Below are 16594 nucleotides of genomic sequence, written 5' to 3'. Positions count from 1 at the left end.
AGGGTGCCTGTGCCGTAGGCAGTACCAGCCAAAGGGCTCGGCCTGGCCAAGGTGTCCTTCTGTCCTGCTCTGGGGACACACGGACACAGCTGAGAGCTGGCTCTCCATGAAGCACACTGCCATCGTCCCAGCCTGCCCCCTGCCAGGTGGCATCCTGGGCTGCCTGGGCATCCCTCGCTGCCCGCCCAGGACACGGGACCCTCCATCTGGGAGCCACAGGGATGGGATGTAGGAGACGGGGCACCTTCTGGAGCAGGGGGGATGGCCCAGGGTCGGCGGGCAAGTGGGAGCTTTCAGGGGTGTCTGAGAGGGGCTGGGGAGATGAGGGGGAGGCAGGAATCATGGGGGTTCCCCCTGGGGTGCTCCCAAGCTGGTGTTCAGGCAGCAGCTGGGCAGGGATGGGTGGTCTCAGCTGGCAGCAGAAGGGGCTGGGCTGGGAGGGGGATCGGGTGGGGTGGGGGGATTGGGAATCTGGTGGGTGCAGGAGGACTGAGCCAGGGTGAGGGTACTTGGGCAGAGCAGGGGCACCAGGAGAGGGCACGGGAGACCAGGGTAGGGGCAGGGGGACTGGCATGGGGCAGGGGCACTGGCGTCATGCAGGTGGCACTGAGGCAGACGCAGGGAGGACCAGAGCAAGTGCGGGGGTCTGGCATGGGGCAGGGGCGGCAGGGTTAGAGGCAGGGGGGCCGCTGTGGGCAGGGGGCACAGGGGCAGGTGCAGGGGGGCTGGCATGGGTCAAGGGACACCGGGGCAGGTGCAGGGGCACCAGGGTGATGCCGGGGTCCGGGGAAAGTGCAGGGGGACTGGCACGGGGCAGGGGGCATCCGGGGTGACGCAGGGGAGACCGAGGTGGGGCGGGGGGCACCAGGAGGGTCCAGGTGAGCTGGGGTGGAGGGGGACGCACGGGGTGAGGCGGGTGGTGCCGGGCCCCGGGGCAGGTACAGGGGAGCCGGGGCGGTACCGGGGGGGGTGGGGGGGGCCGGGGCGGTCCCGGCCCGGGCGGGGCGGGGAGCGGCGGGCGGAGCCCGTGGCGTGGGGCGTGGGGGGCCGGCTCGGCGCGGCCCCACGTGCGTGTGACGCGGGCGGGGGCCGGGAGCGCGGCGGAGCGGCGGGGAGCGGCGCGGGGCCATGCAGCCCCCGGCGGCCTCCCCCGGCCCCGCCGCCCCGGCGGGCGCCGAGCTGCTGCGGTGGCAGTGGCGGGAGGTGCAGGCGCCCTGCCTGGTGGCCGCCTGGATCCTGGTGGCCAGCCTGGCCAAGATCGGTGAGTGTCCGCCCCCTTGTCGTCCGTCCGTTCCCCCCCCCCCCCACTCCCCCGCCCAGCTTCGGTCCCCCGGAGCAGCTGCGCTCACCCCCCGGGGCAGGCAGGGTGGGATGCGGCATCCCCGGTGGGCGCGGGGGCAGCCGGGGCGAGGGGTGTCACCGCACATCGGGACACGGGTCATGGGGACAAATGGCCAGAGCCCGGCTGGTCACCACCGTCAGCTGGGCTGCGGTGCCCTGCCACGACCCCGCGCCACGACCCCGCGCCACGACCCCGGGCCTCCATCCCCTCCAGTGGGATGGTGACGAGGTGAGGTACAGCCCGAGGGACAACGCGGGGGCCTGGGCCTGGAGGGGTGGGCGCAGGGGAGGGAGGGTTCAGGAGAAGGGGAGCTGAGCAGAGATGATGCCCCAAAGGATGTCCCATGCCTCAGAGGTTGGCACAGCACGTGCCATCAGCAGGGCTGGAGGCCGTTTGATCCCCCCCAGCCCCGAGAAGGGCTCGGTGGTGCCAGTCTTGGGCAAAATGTGTCGCTGGCAGCCTGGGGACAGGTCCATGCCCGTGGTCCCCTCCGATGGGTCACTCCAGATCCGCGTGGCCTCGGGCTCTCGTGCTCCCCGGCATAGGGCCACGCAGCCCAGGGGGAGGCTCCGCTGCGAGAGGCTGCGTGGGAAGGTGCAAGGAGGGTGTGTGTGAGCTGCCGCAGGGCTGTGCCCCCCACCACACCACCCTGGGTGCTGGGGGAGGGGATGCCCAAGTGTGGGTGCCAAGCAGAGGGCTGGTCCCCCCCGGTGCCCCTGCCTGCTGTGCTGGGCCCAGGGGATGAGACTGTGACCTTGAGGCAGGTTTCCTCCTTGGGGGCCGCACTGTGGGCACAACCCCCGTGGTGGGGGTGCGGGCATCCTCTCAGTTTGGAGCCGGCTCAAGAAATGTGGGTTCAGAGTTAGGGGAGTCTCTGAACAGGCAGGGACCAGCAATAGCTCTTGGTATGCAGGAGACAGGCTGTGACCATCAGCTGGCCTCTGCCTGTCCCAAGCATCATCGACACCGCTGTCGTGGACCTCGCGTTCGTCTCTTTCCTTGCCTTCTCACGAGGGAGATATAAAGCATCGCGAGGAATTAATTAAAGGGCGTTGTGAGCTTAAAAATACAACCCTCTGTCTGCAGCTGTGCTACCTCCAGCTGCTGAGCACGTCCCTCCTACCTGCAGAAGATCAAAGAGATGATTCCTTTCCCTGGCTCTTATTTTCTTCTCTCAAACGTCTCCCCAGAGCTACTCCCTGTGCAGATTTACCTTGATGGGCTCCCCTCACCACCCTTGCCTTTGCCCCAGCAGTGCCAGTGGGTGCGGGGGGGCCTGAGCTGGGGTCATTCCCAAGCTCCCAGCCCCGCCACAGTCTTCCAGGCCTGAGGCGAGCTGATGGCCACTCTCCTCTCAATCTGGGAGACACGGCTGTCGGTAGCTCCGGGCTGCCTGGCTCAGCACATCCGATGGGTCCGATGGATATTCAGAGCCCGGAGCCAGGAGTGACAGCCAGACCTGGAGGCAGGGCTGCAGCAGCACCCTGGCAGGGGTGTCCCCAGAGGTGACACAAGACTCCACTCACGCATGGTCCCCAGGGTGCACAGGAGCCCACGGAGGAGATGGAGCTGGGGGTGGAGGATGCCGGGGAGCGGAGGGGGCTGCGGTGGCCGTGGACGCCAGGCGTAGGCTGGCGCAGAGGAGCCGTTGCAGTTGTGGCACTGGGCTGCCAGCTCACAGCCCTGTGACTGCAGGGGAGGAAGTGGCCCTGCGCCTGGGTGATGGGGAAATGACACTGCGGGCTCTGTTCTCAGAGGCGGTCACGATGCCAGGGTGCCCCGAGACAGCAAACACCCAGGGCGGGGAAAAACTAGCTTGGGTGTTGGCTTCCTGCACTGTGAGACTTCATCTGGGTTTTGCTGCCTTTTCTGTACAGATCTGCTTGAACAGGATGTAGGGACGAGGGAAGTGGTGAGCATTACCCGACACGTGCTCCTCACCCATGGCTGCCCCATGGGCAGGGGTTTGCCAGCAGATGGAGGTTTTTCCACCCAGCAGCATCCCCATCGGTTGCAACCCTCTCTCCTTGCACCATCACCTTTGTCCCCAGCTGCTTGTGTCTTGGTTTGGGTGTTTCACTGTTTCCCAAGCACTGGAGGAGTGGAGCAGGTTTTGGTCCCAAGTCCTCCCAATGGCAGATCCTGTATTATGGATGCCTGAGTGTGGATTATGGCTATGAAGTTAATTCACATGTGGCTAAGTTACTGTTGCTGTGGGAACCTTTAATGCTGAAATCCTTGACTAGTGCGTGTAAAATTAGAGCTTGTTCCACCCGTCCCCGCTGGCTGCTCCCTGTGGCGCAGAGGACCTCATGTGCTGCCATTTGCTCGGGTGGGTGGCAGCATCCCCCCTCAGCCAGGGGATTTTTGGACAAGCAGGGTCTTTCCCATCGATGCTGCTCCCTTCTTTGCCCAAGTTTTTGGTTTGGGAGAAAGAACAACGGATGACAGCCAGGAGCCATGTCCCCATGTCCCCCCAGCATCTCTGCGGGCTCTCCTGGGTCTCTCCAGCCAGCCAGGGCATATCTCTGCAGCACGGGGAGTGCAGATCAGTTGCGGGAGCCGGGAGCAGGGATCTCGGATCTTGGCAATGCTCCCGAGTGTGCAGAAAGGGGCTGGACGCCTTGTTCCCTTCTTGAAAACTTCAGAGCTTTGTTCCCGTGGGCGGGAAGTGGTTTCGCAGCCTGCCGCAGGCGCTGAGCGAGCGCCGTTCGCCCACCGGCGCTGCCTTCGCCGGGCTCGCGTGGGGTGAATGGGGCTCTGCCATGGCTTGTGCGGTCATTTAGCAGGAATTCGGCTGGGCTGGAACTCAGCCAGCCCTTCTCTGAGCTGTGGGTTTGCTTGGAGGGCTGTAGCGTCCGTATCGCCGCTGCTGAATCGCTGGCAGCGAGCGGAGGCAGCTGGGGGCGAGGGTGGGTGCCCCGGGCTCCGTGGCCCCCCGGGCCGGGGCGCTTGGCCACAGAGCTGTGGCAGAGGCTTAAGGTTAAGGTCCCATAACCTGCACGTTCGTTGGTGGGCTCCAAGATGTTGTCTCTGGTTAGGAACCAGATTTTTGACACTGAATTATCACCTCCTCTAATTCAGTGCTCAGCTGCTGCGAAGGAAAGCAAATCAACTAAGAGGTGTTAGGAAAGGAAAAAGGAAGAACATCAGGAGGCCACGACCTCAGCTCCCAGGGTGTCTGCAGACACTGGGACCCACCCCAGAAAGGATAGAGCAGGACTGGAACAGGTTCAGAGGGCAATGACAAGGGCACAGAGACATGGAAACCTACTGATGAATCATTGCCTCCTCTCCAGGTCTATGCCACTGGAGACAGGACCTTATGGTCTGTCCATGGGGGTTCCTAAAGGAGGGAAGAATCCAAGTGACCTAGGGTTGATGTGTGACCACAGCACAGCTTTCCTTCTGGTGGGATGACTTGGCACAAGCAATGGGCACCTTTAATCCAGCTAAAGCGCTTTAGGGATGGGTTTGGGTTGGCAGCAGGGCTGGGCTTGCAGCCAAGTGACGGCTCAGAGGCTGCCCTGATGTCCCTGATACCTGCTGGGTGCTCAAGGACAGAGGTGCCTCTGGAAGTGTCTGGAGGAACCCACTCCCCAGGAGAAGGTTTCTTCATCTGGTGGCCAAGTTGTGCTCCAGAGATGGGCTGGATGTCACAGGCAATGGCAGAACTGAGCGATGGGGGGGTAAAACCACTGTGAACCTCGACAGCCTTTCCCCAAGCACTGCCCTTTGCAGGGTAGCAAAAACACAGCACCTTATGCTAGGGAGAAGAAATCTGCAGGGATGGCGGGTTGCTCACATGGAAGCTGGAATGATTTGGGATTACACAGGACACCCTGGCCTTGGGGACAAGGCTGCCTGGAGGAGCAAGTCCCCTGTGCTGGCTGGTGTGACGTCCCACTGGCTTGTGCCTGAGCTGCAGGCTCACTGCCACATTGCTGATGGATGAATACCAGGGCATACTCTGCTTGCTTTAAAAAATATATCCTGTTTCACGGCATTTTAAGATTTGGTCCAGACCTCGCATGGAATAAACTGATTATTCAAAGCATCTCTAAATCTGCAGCTCCTGTGTGCCTGTTTTTTGCATGCAGGTGGGTTAGTCGGTGCTGAGGAAGGTTGTGCTCTGGCACAGAGACCGGCCGACTGACTTGTGCTGCAGTGGTTTGTATGCTGCTCCGTCTGCTTGCTCAGACGGCTGCAAACAAGGTCACCCCGTCACCAGGGCTGAGCATCCTCCTCTCTGAGCGGGGTAACGTGTCCCGGTGAACCAGGATGCCTTCACTCGAACAGCAGCCAGCATTGCTCGTGACACTGTGAATGTGCTTGCTGGCTGCTTTAATCCTTTAAGTGCAGATACCAGAGGCCAAGAAAAGCAAAATGCCTGGCTGCTTGGCTTATTAGACAGTGCCTGAGGAGGAGAGAGAGATCCCAAAGAGTCAGGGACCTGGAATCCTGACCTGGGAGCTAGCTGGAAGGCCTTCTGCGCACACATGGCCACGAAGCAGCCTTAGGTGCTCCTTTGTCCTCCCCGGGGTCCATCATGCATCAGCCAACCCTTTTGTGGAGCTTGTGGATTGGGGATGCTCTGTCCATGTGCCTATTTGGCTGATGCTCTCATTCTTCCTTTCCTTCTAGTTTTCCACCTGTCAAGGAAGGTGACGTCCATCGTCCCGGAGAGCTGCCTCCTCATCCTGCTGGGGCTGGGCCTCGGGGGCATTGTGTTGGCCGTGGCAAAGAAAGCCGAGTACCAGCTGGAGCCCAACATGTTCTTCCTCTTTCTTCTGCCCCCCATCGTCCTAGACTCGGGCTACTTCATGCCCAGCCGGCTGTTCTTTGACAACATCGGTGCCATCCTCACCTACGCAGTGGTGGGCACGCTCTGGAACTCCTTCACCACTGGTGCTGCGCTCTGGGGGCTGCACCGAGCTGGGCTCATGGGTGGGTGAACAGGGCTGCCCAGCTTGGGCTACATCCCCAAAAGATGGGATGGAGGTGCAACGCACCCCCAAGTTCAGAGCCCACTGCCCGGCCCTGCCGTGGATTCCCAGGAATTATAGCAGGAGCAGGGTACTGACATCCTGGGAATGGTGCTCTGGCAGGACCATCAAGCGTGCAGGACAAACGAGCCCTGCTCGGCGCTGAGCTGACTCATGTCTTTGCTATTTTTGTTGCCGACCTTGGCTAGCTTTGCTGGCTCACCGACGTGTTCCCTGTCCTTGGCTGGACCCACTGGCCCTGGCTGGCCTGGGCTGTGTTTTGAGCTGTCCTGACCCCTGAGGAATCACTTAATGCATGGACCCGAGGTGGGGCTGCTGAGCCTCCTTTGGTGCATACCTGCCTGAGGGGCAGTGATGCATGTGGGTGCCAAGGAGGACAGCCAAGCCCTGCTCCCCTCATGTTGCAGCAAGGACGTGCTGAGCCCCACTTCAGCCAGGGAACCCTGGAGGTCTGGGAGCACTCCCAGGCTCAGCCCACTGCACTCCAAGTTGGGATGCTGTAGCCAAGTCACCGGGAGCAGATGAGGGCCAGGCTTGTTTCAGCCTAGCAAGAGGGGCTCTGGGGCAGACGGTCTGCCTGAGCTTGGTCCTTCTGTCCTAGCAGATCCAGGCGTCGAAGCTGGGCTGATGGATTTCCTGCTCTTCGGCAGCCTCATCTCAGCTGTGGACCCTGTGGCAGTGCTGGCTGTCTTCGAAGAGGTCCATGTAAATGAGACTCTCTTCATCATCGTGTTTGGCGAGTCTCTCCTGAATGATGCTGTCACTGTGGTGAGTTGGAGCTTGGGGGACCTTAATGTGGAGCCCAACATGGGCCAGGGCACTGGAGTCCCCCAGGATGGGCAGAGGATGACATCCCCAAGCCGGGGTCAGACCCATGGCCATGCTTCTTGGTCTTTCCTCTCTCCTGGCCCCAGGGGACTTTGCCTGCTGAGATGAGCTGTGTTGCCTGGCAGATTTGGGGTGGGCGATGCCTCTTCTGCAGGGTTCATCTTGCCCGCAGGTGCTGCCCCTCTCAAGGCAGGGCAATACCTTGCCTTCTCCAAGGGATTTGCCTTGCCTGCAGGTGCTGTACAAGGTCTTCAACTCTTTTGTGGAGCTGGGCCCAGCGCACATCCATGCCACGGACTACGTGAAGGGGGTAGGTGAGTATGTGCCCCACCAGCCCCTCCGCCTCTTCCTCCAGCATAGAAGTGTGGGGGGCAAGCACAGATGCTGTCGTGCAGTGGGGTGGGCACTGAGCACCACGGCTCTGTCATCTCCATCCCAGTGGTCACATGCCAGCCGTCATCATGGGATGCTTTGGTGGGGAGCTGGGCGGGAGCACGGAGCTTGGCCAGCCCGGCGTGGTATGGCTGTGGGGCACAGGAGCTGGGCTCGCTTGCTTATGGTGCAAAGGAGTCTTCTCCCCCCACCAGTCTCATTCTTCCTGGTGAGCCTGGGGGGCACGGCCGTGGGGCTGCTCTTCGCCTTCCTCCTGGCCCTGATCACGCGGTTCACCAAGCGCGTGCGCATCATCGAGCCGCTCTTTGTCTTCCTCCTGGCCTACGTCGCCTACCTTGCTGCCGAGATGGTCTCGCTCTCCTCCATCCTGGCGTGAGTACCGGGGTGTTCCCTGGGCGGGTCCAGGAAATCGGGGGTGCAGTACTGAGCAGCAGGAGGCGGTGAGCAGACCCACTCCTCATCCCGCTGTAGGGTCATGCCAGCTCCTTCTGCCCCTCTGCAGAGTTACCTTCTGTGGGATCTGCTGCAAGAAGTACGTGGAAGCCAACATCTCCCAGAAATCCCGCACCACAGTCAAGTACACCATGAAGACACTGGCCAGCAGCTCAGAGACCATCATCTTCATGTTTCTGGGCATTTCGGCTGTGGACACCTCCAAGTGGGCATGGGACACAGCACTGGTGCTGGGCACCCTGTTCTTTATCCTGCTCTTCAGAGCTGTGGGTCAGTCTTTTCATGCCAAAAAGTGGTGTGCCCCTAGGAAAGCTGGGGCATGAGGCCAGCCATGGCTCCTGGCTGGGCTTTTGCCCTGTCTTGAGGAGCAGACATCTGCTGGCATCCCAGGCTCTCCTTCTCCTTCTTCCCTAGGTGTTGTCCTCCAGACCTACGTGCTCAACCGTTTCCGCCTCATCCCCCTGGACAGGATCGACCAGGTGGTCATGTCATACGGTGGCCTCCGTGGGGCCGTGGCCTTTGCCTTGGTCATCCTGCTGGACAGGGCAAAGGTGAAAGCCAAGGACTACTTTGTGGCAACGACCATCGTGGTGGTGTTCTTCACTGTCATTGTGCAGGTGAGGATGGGCACTCTGCCCTCCTCCAGTGCTGCCTTCTTGCTCCAGAGCTGGCCTGGGGTGCCAGGCGGGTGCTCATGGACATGTGCTTGGGGCAAGGACCTCTTTTCAAGTGACCTTTGGTCCTCGGTGCCTCCTGGCATCCCATCCATCACCAGGCTGGCGTGCAGGACTGCTGTGGCGACTGTTCCAATGGTGGGGCCATGGCCTATGTTGTTTCCCTGTCAGCCTCTTGTTCCGGGACTGGCTCCAAGAGCAGCACCAGCGTGTGCCTGGTCAGGCTGATCTCTTTACAGAGCTGCTGATGGCCCCTGGATTTGGGGTTCCTGTGCCCCAGGAAGGGGATGGAAGCCTAGGGGAAGGGGGACTGGAGGGGTATGACATGGTCGCTGCATGTCGGGACACAGGACCATTGCTCAGGTCCCAGGCACAGGGGGTTGGGTTGGGAGGGGCACACATGGTTGGCACAGCTGCTGTCCCCAGTCACTTTGTGCTGCTTCTGCTCCCTGTGCCCCAGCCATGCACCTTCTCGCCCTCCCAGTCTTTCCCTTGCCTTCTCCTCCCATTCCAGGGCCTCACCATCAAACCCCTGGTGACGTGGCTGAAGGTGAAACGTAGTGACCACCACAAGCCCACGCTGAACGAGGAGCTGCACGAGCATGTAGGTGCTGGTGCCGGAGGCTGCCCGGCTCCCTGCACTGCCAGGGCGATGCACAGCCTCGGCACCCCTGGGGCACCCGCAGCCTTGCCGCTGCTCTCACCCTATTCTCCTCACTCAAGGCCTTTGACCACATCCTGGCAGCGGTGGAGGACATCGTGGGACACCACGGCTACCATTACTGGCGGGACAAGTGAGTGTTAGCCAGGATCCTCTGCTGGCCATCAGGTGGATGGGGGACACATAGCAGCCATGAGGACATTGCAGGGTCTCCACTGGAGGACACCCCTGCAGCAGGAAGGCTGTATTTCTGTCTGTCAGTCCGTCTGGAAGGGGACCATCTGGCTGCTGTTGTGCAGCAGACTGAGGTCCCAAAAGCATCCCAGAGAGAGGCCGGGTGGGTGCGGTTGGGGATGCTGCGGGAGCTGGCATTCCTTGCCCATGCCAGAGCTGCTGGGGGGCTGTGGGGTGTCTGTGGTGGTGGCGAGGGCCCTGTGCCTCACCACGGATGGAGCTGTGCTGTGCGCTGAGGAGGGAAAAGCCCTGTTAAAGCCGGGGCAGTGTTTATCTGCAGCACAGCGACAGGAAAAGGATGTTAAAAGCCTGTTTCCTGGAGGGGAAGTGCTCCAGTGGGGCAGCCATGCCAGCCCCAGTCCCCCTCCCATCGCCTCCCACAGACCCACTGGTGTCTGGTTTCCCCTTGAGCGGGGACAAAGGGTCAGTGTGTCCCCTCCTGCTGTCCCTGGCAGCATGTCCCTGGGCACAGCCAGGTCCTGTGTGCCCAGCCTGCTTTTGCCATGCTTTGGACATGCTCAACCTTGCATGGGCAGGGTGTCCCTGGCCGTGGTACCCTGTGGGAGCTAAACCGCCCGTGTCTTCATCTTCTGGCAGGTGGGAGCAGTTCGACAAGAAGTACCTGAGCCAGCTCCTGATGCGGAAATCTGCCTACAGGCTGCGGGATGAGATCTGGGATGTTTACTACAAGCTGAACATCCGTGATGCCATCAGCTTTGTCGACCAGGTAGGGGCCTGTGGTGGGGGCCGGGTGGCAGGATGGCCCCCGACAGGAGCTGGCTGACCTGGGGTGGCAGTCCCCACCATGTATGGCCACACGTGTACCCTCTGGTCAGGCAGTGGGGACCCCCCCAGCCCACCTGGGTCCTTGCTGCCCCGATGCCAGCCTTGCCCTCCCACCTCCCAGGGTGGCCATGTGCTCTCAGCCGCCAAGCTGGCGCTGCCCTCCATGCCCAGCCGTACGTCCATGTCAGAGTCATCGGTCACAAACCTCCTGTGAGTACGAGAGTCCCTGGGCAGACCTTGCTGGACCCCCGCCGCTGCCTTCTTCCCTGGGGGTGGGTGGGTTGTGGCAGGGCTGGCAGGAGGCTGGCAGGATGCAGGCAGGGAGCCCAGCACCACCTTCTCCATCTCCATCTGCCCCCCAGGAGGGAGAGCGGGAGCGGCGCGTGCCTGGACCTGCAGGTCATTGACACGGTGAGGAGCCGTCGGGACAAGGAAGATGCCGCCATGCACCACGTGCTGCGAGGGAGCCTCTACAAGCCTCGCCGGCGGGTGAGCACTACCTGGCCGTGGTGTGCGGCTGACCCCGAGGGTAGCAGCACCTGCAAGAGGAGCAGGGATGGAGGATGCTCTGTGGGGCCAGCTGCTCACCCTGTGTCTCTTTGCCTCTCCCTCGGCCAGTACAAGGCCAGCTACAGCCGTCACTTCATCTCTCCAGATAAACAAGAGCGCCAAGATAAAGAAATCTTCCGGCAGAACATGAAGAGGCGGCTGGAGACCTTCAAGTCCACAAAGCATAACGTCTGCTCGTCCAAGAGCAAGGCTAGGCTGAAGGAGAAGGGCAGGAAAAAGGCAAGCGCTCCCCAACCTCCTGCTCCTTTCCTAGCTCTGAGATTTGGCCTCCCCCAGGATGCAGACAGTGAGGTCCTCTGGGGTGTAGGTGAGGTGCTGCAGGGCATCGGCAGCTCCAGAGCCAGGGGGAAAGCGGCTCATCTCATCTCAGTCCTGTGTATGCTTGCATGTGAGCACACGGGTGCTGCATGTCCACGTGTCCCCACCACACCAACACTGCCGTGGGGTGGCTCTTCCCAGGCAAAGTGGTCCCAAGCCCTGGAGGAGCCCCATGTTTGTTTTCCAGGAGCACTCAGCATAAAGTAGCCTGAACATTGGTGCAGATCCAGGCTCAGAAGTGTGGCACTACACCTTAAATTGAGCCTTAGGTGTCTTCTCTTGTTTGGAGGCTTTTGACACCATTGCAGCTGAGCTGTTTGTTGTAGGGCCACGAAGACACAATGCCTAAGGGCTAGGAACCACTGATTGCCAGCTGCCTCCTCCCTGGGGTGGGAATCTATGTCCCCAGGGTTACCTTGGCTTGCAGGGCCACCTGGGTTGTGGTTAGGGGTTTGCATGGGGCAGGTCCCAGCCAGTCCCTCTTCCTTCGCAGAAGAACATCTCTCTAACCAGTGAGGCGCCCAATGGGAAGACACACAGAAATGTCCCCTGGCAGGAGGCAGGTAAGGCTGGGGTCAGGCAAGGTTTGCAGGTCCTAGCAAGGGGACCTGAGGTGGTGGGATGGGAGCATCTGGCTGTGCCTGCCCACTGCCAGCTTGGTGGCATGACAGCACCCGGGGTTGTGCCAGCACCAAGTCCTTCTCCCATGAGTGCAGTCCTTCCCCCACAGGGTGCCCCATTCTCCAAACCTACTCCCTCCATCTGGCTGCAGCTCCTGTCCTGGTGATGGTCAGCTCAGAGGAGGAGGAGAGCGATAGCTCGGAGACAGAGAGAGAGGATGATGAAGGGATTGTGTTCATCGCTCGAGCCACTGATGAGGTCCTTCAGGGAAAGACAACTCCTGGTAGGCACCGATGCTCTCACGCCAGGGCAGCTGCTGTTGGGTAGCTCGTCCTTCCTCCACCTGGGGAGCAAAGTTGCCTTGACCTGGGCAAAACCAAAGTCAGCAGAGCATGAATGGGAGAATCACTGTTCTCTGTGGCTCTAGAGGCACGGCAGAGCCTCCCTGGTGGATCCTGCATCCCTGGGCCAGCTGGTCATGCGGCCGTGGTTGGTTCTGCAATGTTTGCAAGGGCCCAGGGAGAGAGCAAGAACTGTGAAAGATCCCTCTCACTGTCCCTCCTTCTGCATCCCCAGGCAGCCTGGATGTCTGTCCCAGCCCCTGCATCATCCCGCCATCGCCCACCTTGGCAGAGAAGGAGCTGCCGTGGAAAGGAGACCAGGCTGATCTGGCTGTTTACGTCTCATCGGAGACCACCAAAATTGTGCCAGTGGATATGCAGAAGGCATGGAACCAAAGCATCTCCTCCCTGGAGAGCATCGCTTCCCCTCCAGGCATCGAGAGTGGACCTCAGCACAGGAGATTCGCCTGCCCTGTGCTGGAGGAGCAGCCCCAGTCTGCGAGCCAGGCAATGCCAGAGCAGAGCTCCTGCTTCCAGTTCCCCAGCCACGTCTCTAAGAGCGGCCGGTCACAGAGTGACAGCAGCCCGGATGGCGCTGAGCAGCAGGAGCTGCAGCCTTTGATGGCCATGGAGGAGCAGGGCAGGATGCTGCCCCCTGCGGAGCCCAGGTGGCTGATGTTCAACAGACCGAGCCACCTCTGAGGCAGACCCTGGGTGGGGAAGGGGCTGGGGGCTGCGGACGGGCTGCAACCTGCTGACCGCTCTGCTGTCTTGCGTTGTAAAGCTTGTGTGTGTCTCCACAAACTCCAGGAGTGGCAGGAGAGCCCAGTACTCTTCCTGGAGCTGCACTCCAGGGTGGGCTTTGCCCATGCACCTATTGATGCAAAACTGGTCGATAACTGGGCTTCATGCTGCAGCAGCAGGTACCAACCCCTGTCCACCCAGGGAGGCACAGACCCCAAACCTCTTTCTTCCTCTCTGGTCGCTACACATCTTCACAGCACTGGGAGGCCAGAGATGTTCCTCCCAGGGCTGGGATCTCAGCTGAACTCAATCCTGTCACAGCTGTGCCGCCCTGAGGGGTGTGGGTGCTGGCTAACAGGCCGTGGCTGCTCACAGGTGTAGGAGCATGAGCTGATCTCCAGTCTGGCTGTGGGTAGGAGACCTCTGGAGAGGGCTGGGAGTGGTGGCCAATGCACAAGAGCCCATCCACACCCAGCAACCGAGCCATTGACTTCAAGGTGGCTACAGGGTTGGTTTCTCACAGCATGCATGGAGCTCAGCCAGGAGGCCAGAGATGGGCTCCTTGCCACGGCAGCTCTGCGTTCCCCAGGTTATGGAGGTACCACAGAGGCGAGGCCATGACCTTCTCAGGACTGGGAGCAGTGCTCCTGGGGTTTGGCTCCACCAGGAGCCGGACTAGTGAACGTGTACGCACAGGGACTCCTCTAGCAGCCAACCTGCTGTGCCAGCCTCACGCCTGTTGTCTGGATGTGTTCCCAATAGCTGCGGTGCTCAGCTTTCTGGCTTTGCTAGGAGGCAGCTGTCCCGCACAGCATTCTTGGCATTCATCCTGCCCACATCCCAGTCCTTCCAGTTGCCTGGGGCCCATCAGCTGGGAGGGCTGGTCGTGGTGCAAGGAGTGGAGCGAGCAGCAGGTATGAATGTACATCAGGAACAGGGGTGATGAGCGAGAGCTGAGTGCATCTTCAAAGGTCTGTCCCCACTCCCTGCCTCCCAGCCACCCCTGGTCCCTCGTGACAGCGTGGTGAGACCTGGTGGCAATGGCCCACACAGTGAATTATTCCTGGTGAGACCCCAAGGGCCAAGAATCGCTCCCCAAGAACTGCTTGCCATGCAAAAGCTCAGCGCAGGGCACCAGCCACGCAGGAGGGTTGGGGATGCTCCTCTTAGGGAAGAATGGGGACTTGGGCTGTTAATGCCCCAAAACGGGTAATTAACTGCCTGTTCCAGCTACGTGGGTGTGCTGAGACAGCAGGTGTCAAGAGGACACTTAAGATGCACAATGTGGGGCAAGCAAGCTGGCAGTAACCCCAGTACTGTTAGCAAGGCTCAGCAAAGGCCGTTCTGCTCTGTACCTGTCCCACCAGACAAGCATGAGGTTTTTAAAAGATTTTTATATAGTTTTGCATTTCTGGTATGCCTTATTCTGGTTTTGATTTCTGATATTGGGCCATACTAAATCTCTAGCTGGGTCAGTGTTTTCTGTAGCCATGGGCACCACAAATGACTCAAGACTTAACTATCTTATTTGCAAGAATATTGTTTTAATGTGAAAATATATGCAGAGTATTTTGTAATGTTCAATAAATTGGAGTTGGAGCAGATGTCGCAGTCTGGTCTCTGGTGTCTGGGAACCTCTGCACATCGTGGTTCCTGCAGCTCCTGGCTCAGTTCTCCCTCACAGGCACCACATCCCTGTGCCTCTGTTCTTCTCCACCGAGGCCACAGCTCCCCTCTCAGACTCAATGTGCCTAACTGGATTTCCTACTTTCTATAATGTTTGTGGAAAATGTGAAATTCTTTCCAAACAGAGGCTTGCCTGCAGCTGTCATTAGACCATGCCTCGGGGAGCAGCCAGCAAGAGGCCAGCAGGCAGCCGGGGCCCTTGCTGCCCGCTGTCGTGGCTGCCTGCACAGCAGCAGAGTGCTGGGAGCCCAGATCTTCCCATGGCTGTGCTTCCTCTTTTTTTGCCAAAAATATGGTTCAAATGGGTCTGTTTCAGGGTATTCTGGTTCACAGGAACTTCCTGCATTGGTGTGTGCTGGCTTTGCTCTTCCCTCAATCTACTGGCTCCACTTCTAAAGCAGAGTAAATGTGGTTTTCTTGATTCATAAGATGGATGTTTGGCTTATTCAAGCTGGCATCTACCGTCACCCTCAGGTCCTTTTTGGCAGGGTCCCTGTGCAGCTCCTAGCCCTGAGAGCTTTGCACTGGTCCCTCGGGAAGCTCTTGCTCCTCCTGATGCTTCCCATCTGCCTCACATCCCACCACCTAGCAATGCTGGCTGAGCCGTGCTCTGTATGCCAGACCTCCGTGCCAGTGTCTTCTGCAGACACAATCGCTTTGGCAGTGCAACAGGTTGTGCAGGCCACGTTGTTTTCCTGGAAGCGGTGGGTCTACAGCATTCGGGTCCTCAGAGGAGGAAAAGCAGATATCCCAACTTTGGGAAATGCTGGGGCTGGTTGCTGCTGTCTCACACAGTTATCTGAGCCTAGCAGCTAATGTGTGTGCAGGCTCTCCATGCCACCAGCCAGGTGGCTGATGTTCAACAGACCGAGCCACCTCTGAGGCAGACCCTGGGTGGGGAAGGGGAAGCCATGCTGTGACCAGGGATGGTGGCTCCTACTATACCCTTCTTCACAGGGTTTTATCAGTATTCTCATACTCCAATCTCTGTATTTCACTTTACAGGGAGAGACAGCAGGCAGCATCCTGCCTGCACAGGGCTGCTCCGATCTTTCCAGCATAGTACAGAGCCATCTCTTTCAGCCTAAAAATACTCAAGTGCTTCAGTGGAAAAACACAAGAACTGAGCCAAACCATGAACACATGTGCCCAAACCTCTGTTTCCCCAGGACAGAGTAAGGCATAACCAAAGGAGCTGCTTTTCAGACTGTAACCCAGAACATGCAACCCTCTGACTGTTACTATAAGCAACCCCATCCCAGAGCTGCCTGACTGTCACAGACCTGTTATTTTGCACGCAGGCTTCTCCTTAGAGCCTGCCATTAAATCTGCACATTTTTTTCCACGGTGATTTACTTTCTCCAGTGCTCAGCTCCTCCAGTTTCTCTGTGGTACCAGAACTTGTGAAGTCAGCAGAGGAGGTAAGGCAGCTCTGGTAACAGGGGCACCAGCTGGATGGGAGATCCAAACTGTGGGTGATGGTGTTGGCCATCTCCCAAGTCAGCTAAGCAACAGCATGTCTTAAAATCACCACCTCACCATTGCACAATGCATGTTGGAGCATCAGGTAGATTTTAGGCTGGGAGGAGCTTAGGAGGTCTGCAGTCCAACCCTGGCTCCATGCAGGGCTGGTGGCAAAGCTACAGCAAGTAGCTCAGAGCCTCGTCTAGTTGGGATTGGAAAGACCCTGAGGATGGAGATGTCACCCTGTCCCAGAGCCACACCGTGGCTGCACCACTCTTGCATAGAATGATTTTCTCCTTATGTCCAGCAAGAATTTCCCCTGGTAGAGTTTGTCCCCATTGCCTCTTCTCCTTCCAGGTGCGTCCCTGAGAAGAGTTGGGCTCTGGTTTCTCTGTGCCCCCCTGTAGGTAGCTCCCCTCTTCGCCTTGTCTGCCTAAAGCTGGTTCTCTCTGATATATATATATATTGTTCTG

General features: G+C 59.6%; 1 protein-coding gene across 5 annotated transcripts; it reads left to right on the top strand.

Annotated features, from left to right (window-relative positions):
• The first annotated feature begins 1088 nt into the window (after positions 1-1088).
• SLC9A5 (solute carrier family 9 member A5) lies at positions 1089-14575 on the top strand. 5 transcript variants are annotated; one of them, XM_074881617.1, is made up of 16 exons: positions 1089-1261; positions 5987-6289; positions 6953-7116; positions 7412-7490; positions 7764-7941; positions 8072-8292; positions 8437-8639; positions 9211-9300; positions 9420-9490; positions 10189-10318; positions 10499-10587; positions 10740-10866; positions 10996-11166; positions 11759-11828; positions 12038-12169; positions 12463-14575. In XM_074881617.1, the coding sequence occupies exons 1-16, from the start codon at positions 1129-1131 to the stop codon at positions 12927-12929; spliced, it is 2628 nt and encodes an 875-aa protein (XP_074737718.1). In that variant the 5' UTR covers positions 1089-1128; the 3' UTR covers positions 12930-14575. The 5 variants fall into 5 exon arrangements, with proteins under 5 accessions (XP_074737718.1, XP_074737716.1, XP_074737717.1 ...); XM_074881615.1 differs by having other exon boundaries at positions 11996-12169; XM_074881616.1 differs by having other exon boundaries at positions 6950-7116.
• Positions 14576-16594: the final 2019 nt, after the last annotated feature.

The sequence above is a fragment of the Strix uralensis genome, chromosome 12 (genome assembly GCF_047716275.1).
Source record: "Strix uralensis isolate ZFMK-TIS-50842 chromosome 12, bStrUra1, whole genome shotgun sequence".
NCBI lineage: Eukaryota > Metazoa > Chordata > Aves > Strigiformes > Strigidae > Strix > Strix uralensis.
Note: the sequence above shows the minus strand (reverse complement) of the source record. Positions and strands in the feature narration are given on the sequence as shown.

Bases quoted from the DNA above. Each gene is read 5' to 3' on its own strand.
- SLC9A5 (XM_074881614.1), top strand. From the start codon at position 1,129: ATGCAGCCCCCGGCGGCCTCCCCCGGCCCCGCCGCCCCGGCGGGCGCC. The intron at 9,491-10,188 runs GTGAGTGTTAGC...ATCTTCTGGCAG, and splicing joins TACCATTACTGGCGGGACAA to GTGGGAGCAGTTCGACAAGA. The intron at 11,829-11,995 runs GTAAGGCTGGGG...CTTCCCCCACAG, and splicing joins TGTCCCCTGGCAGGAGGCAG to GGTGCCCCATTCTCCAAACC.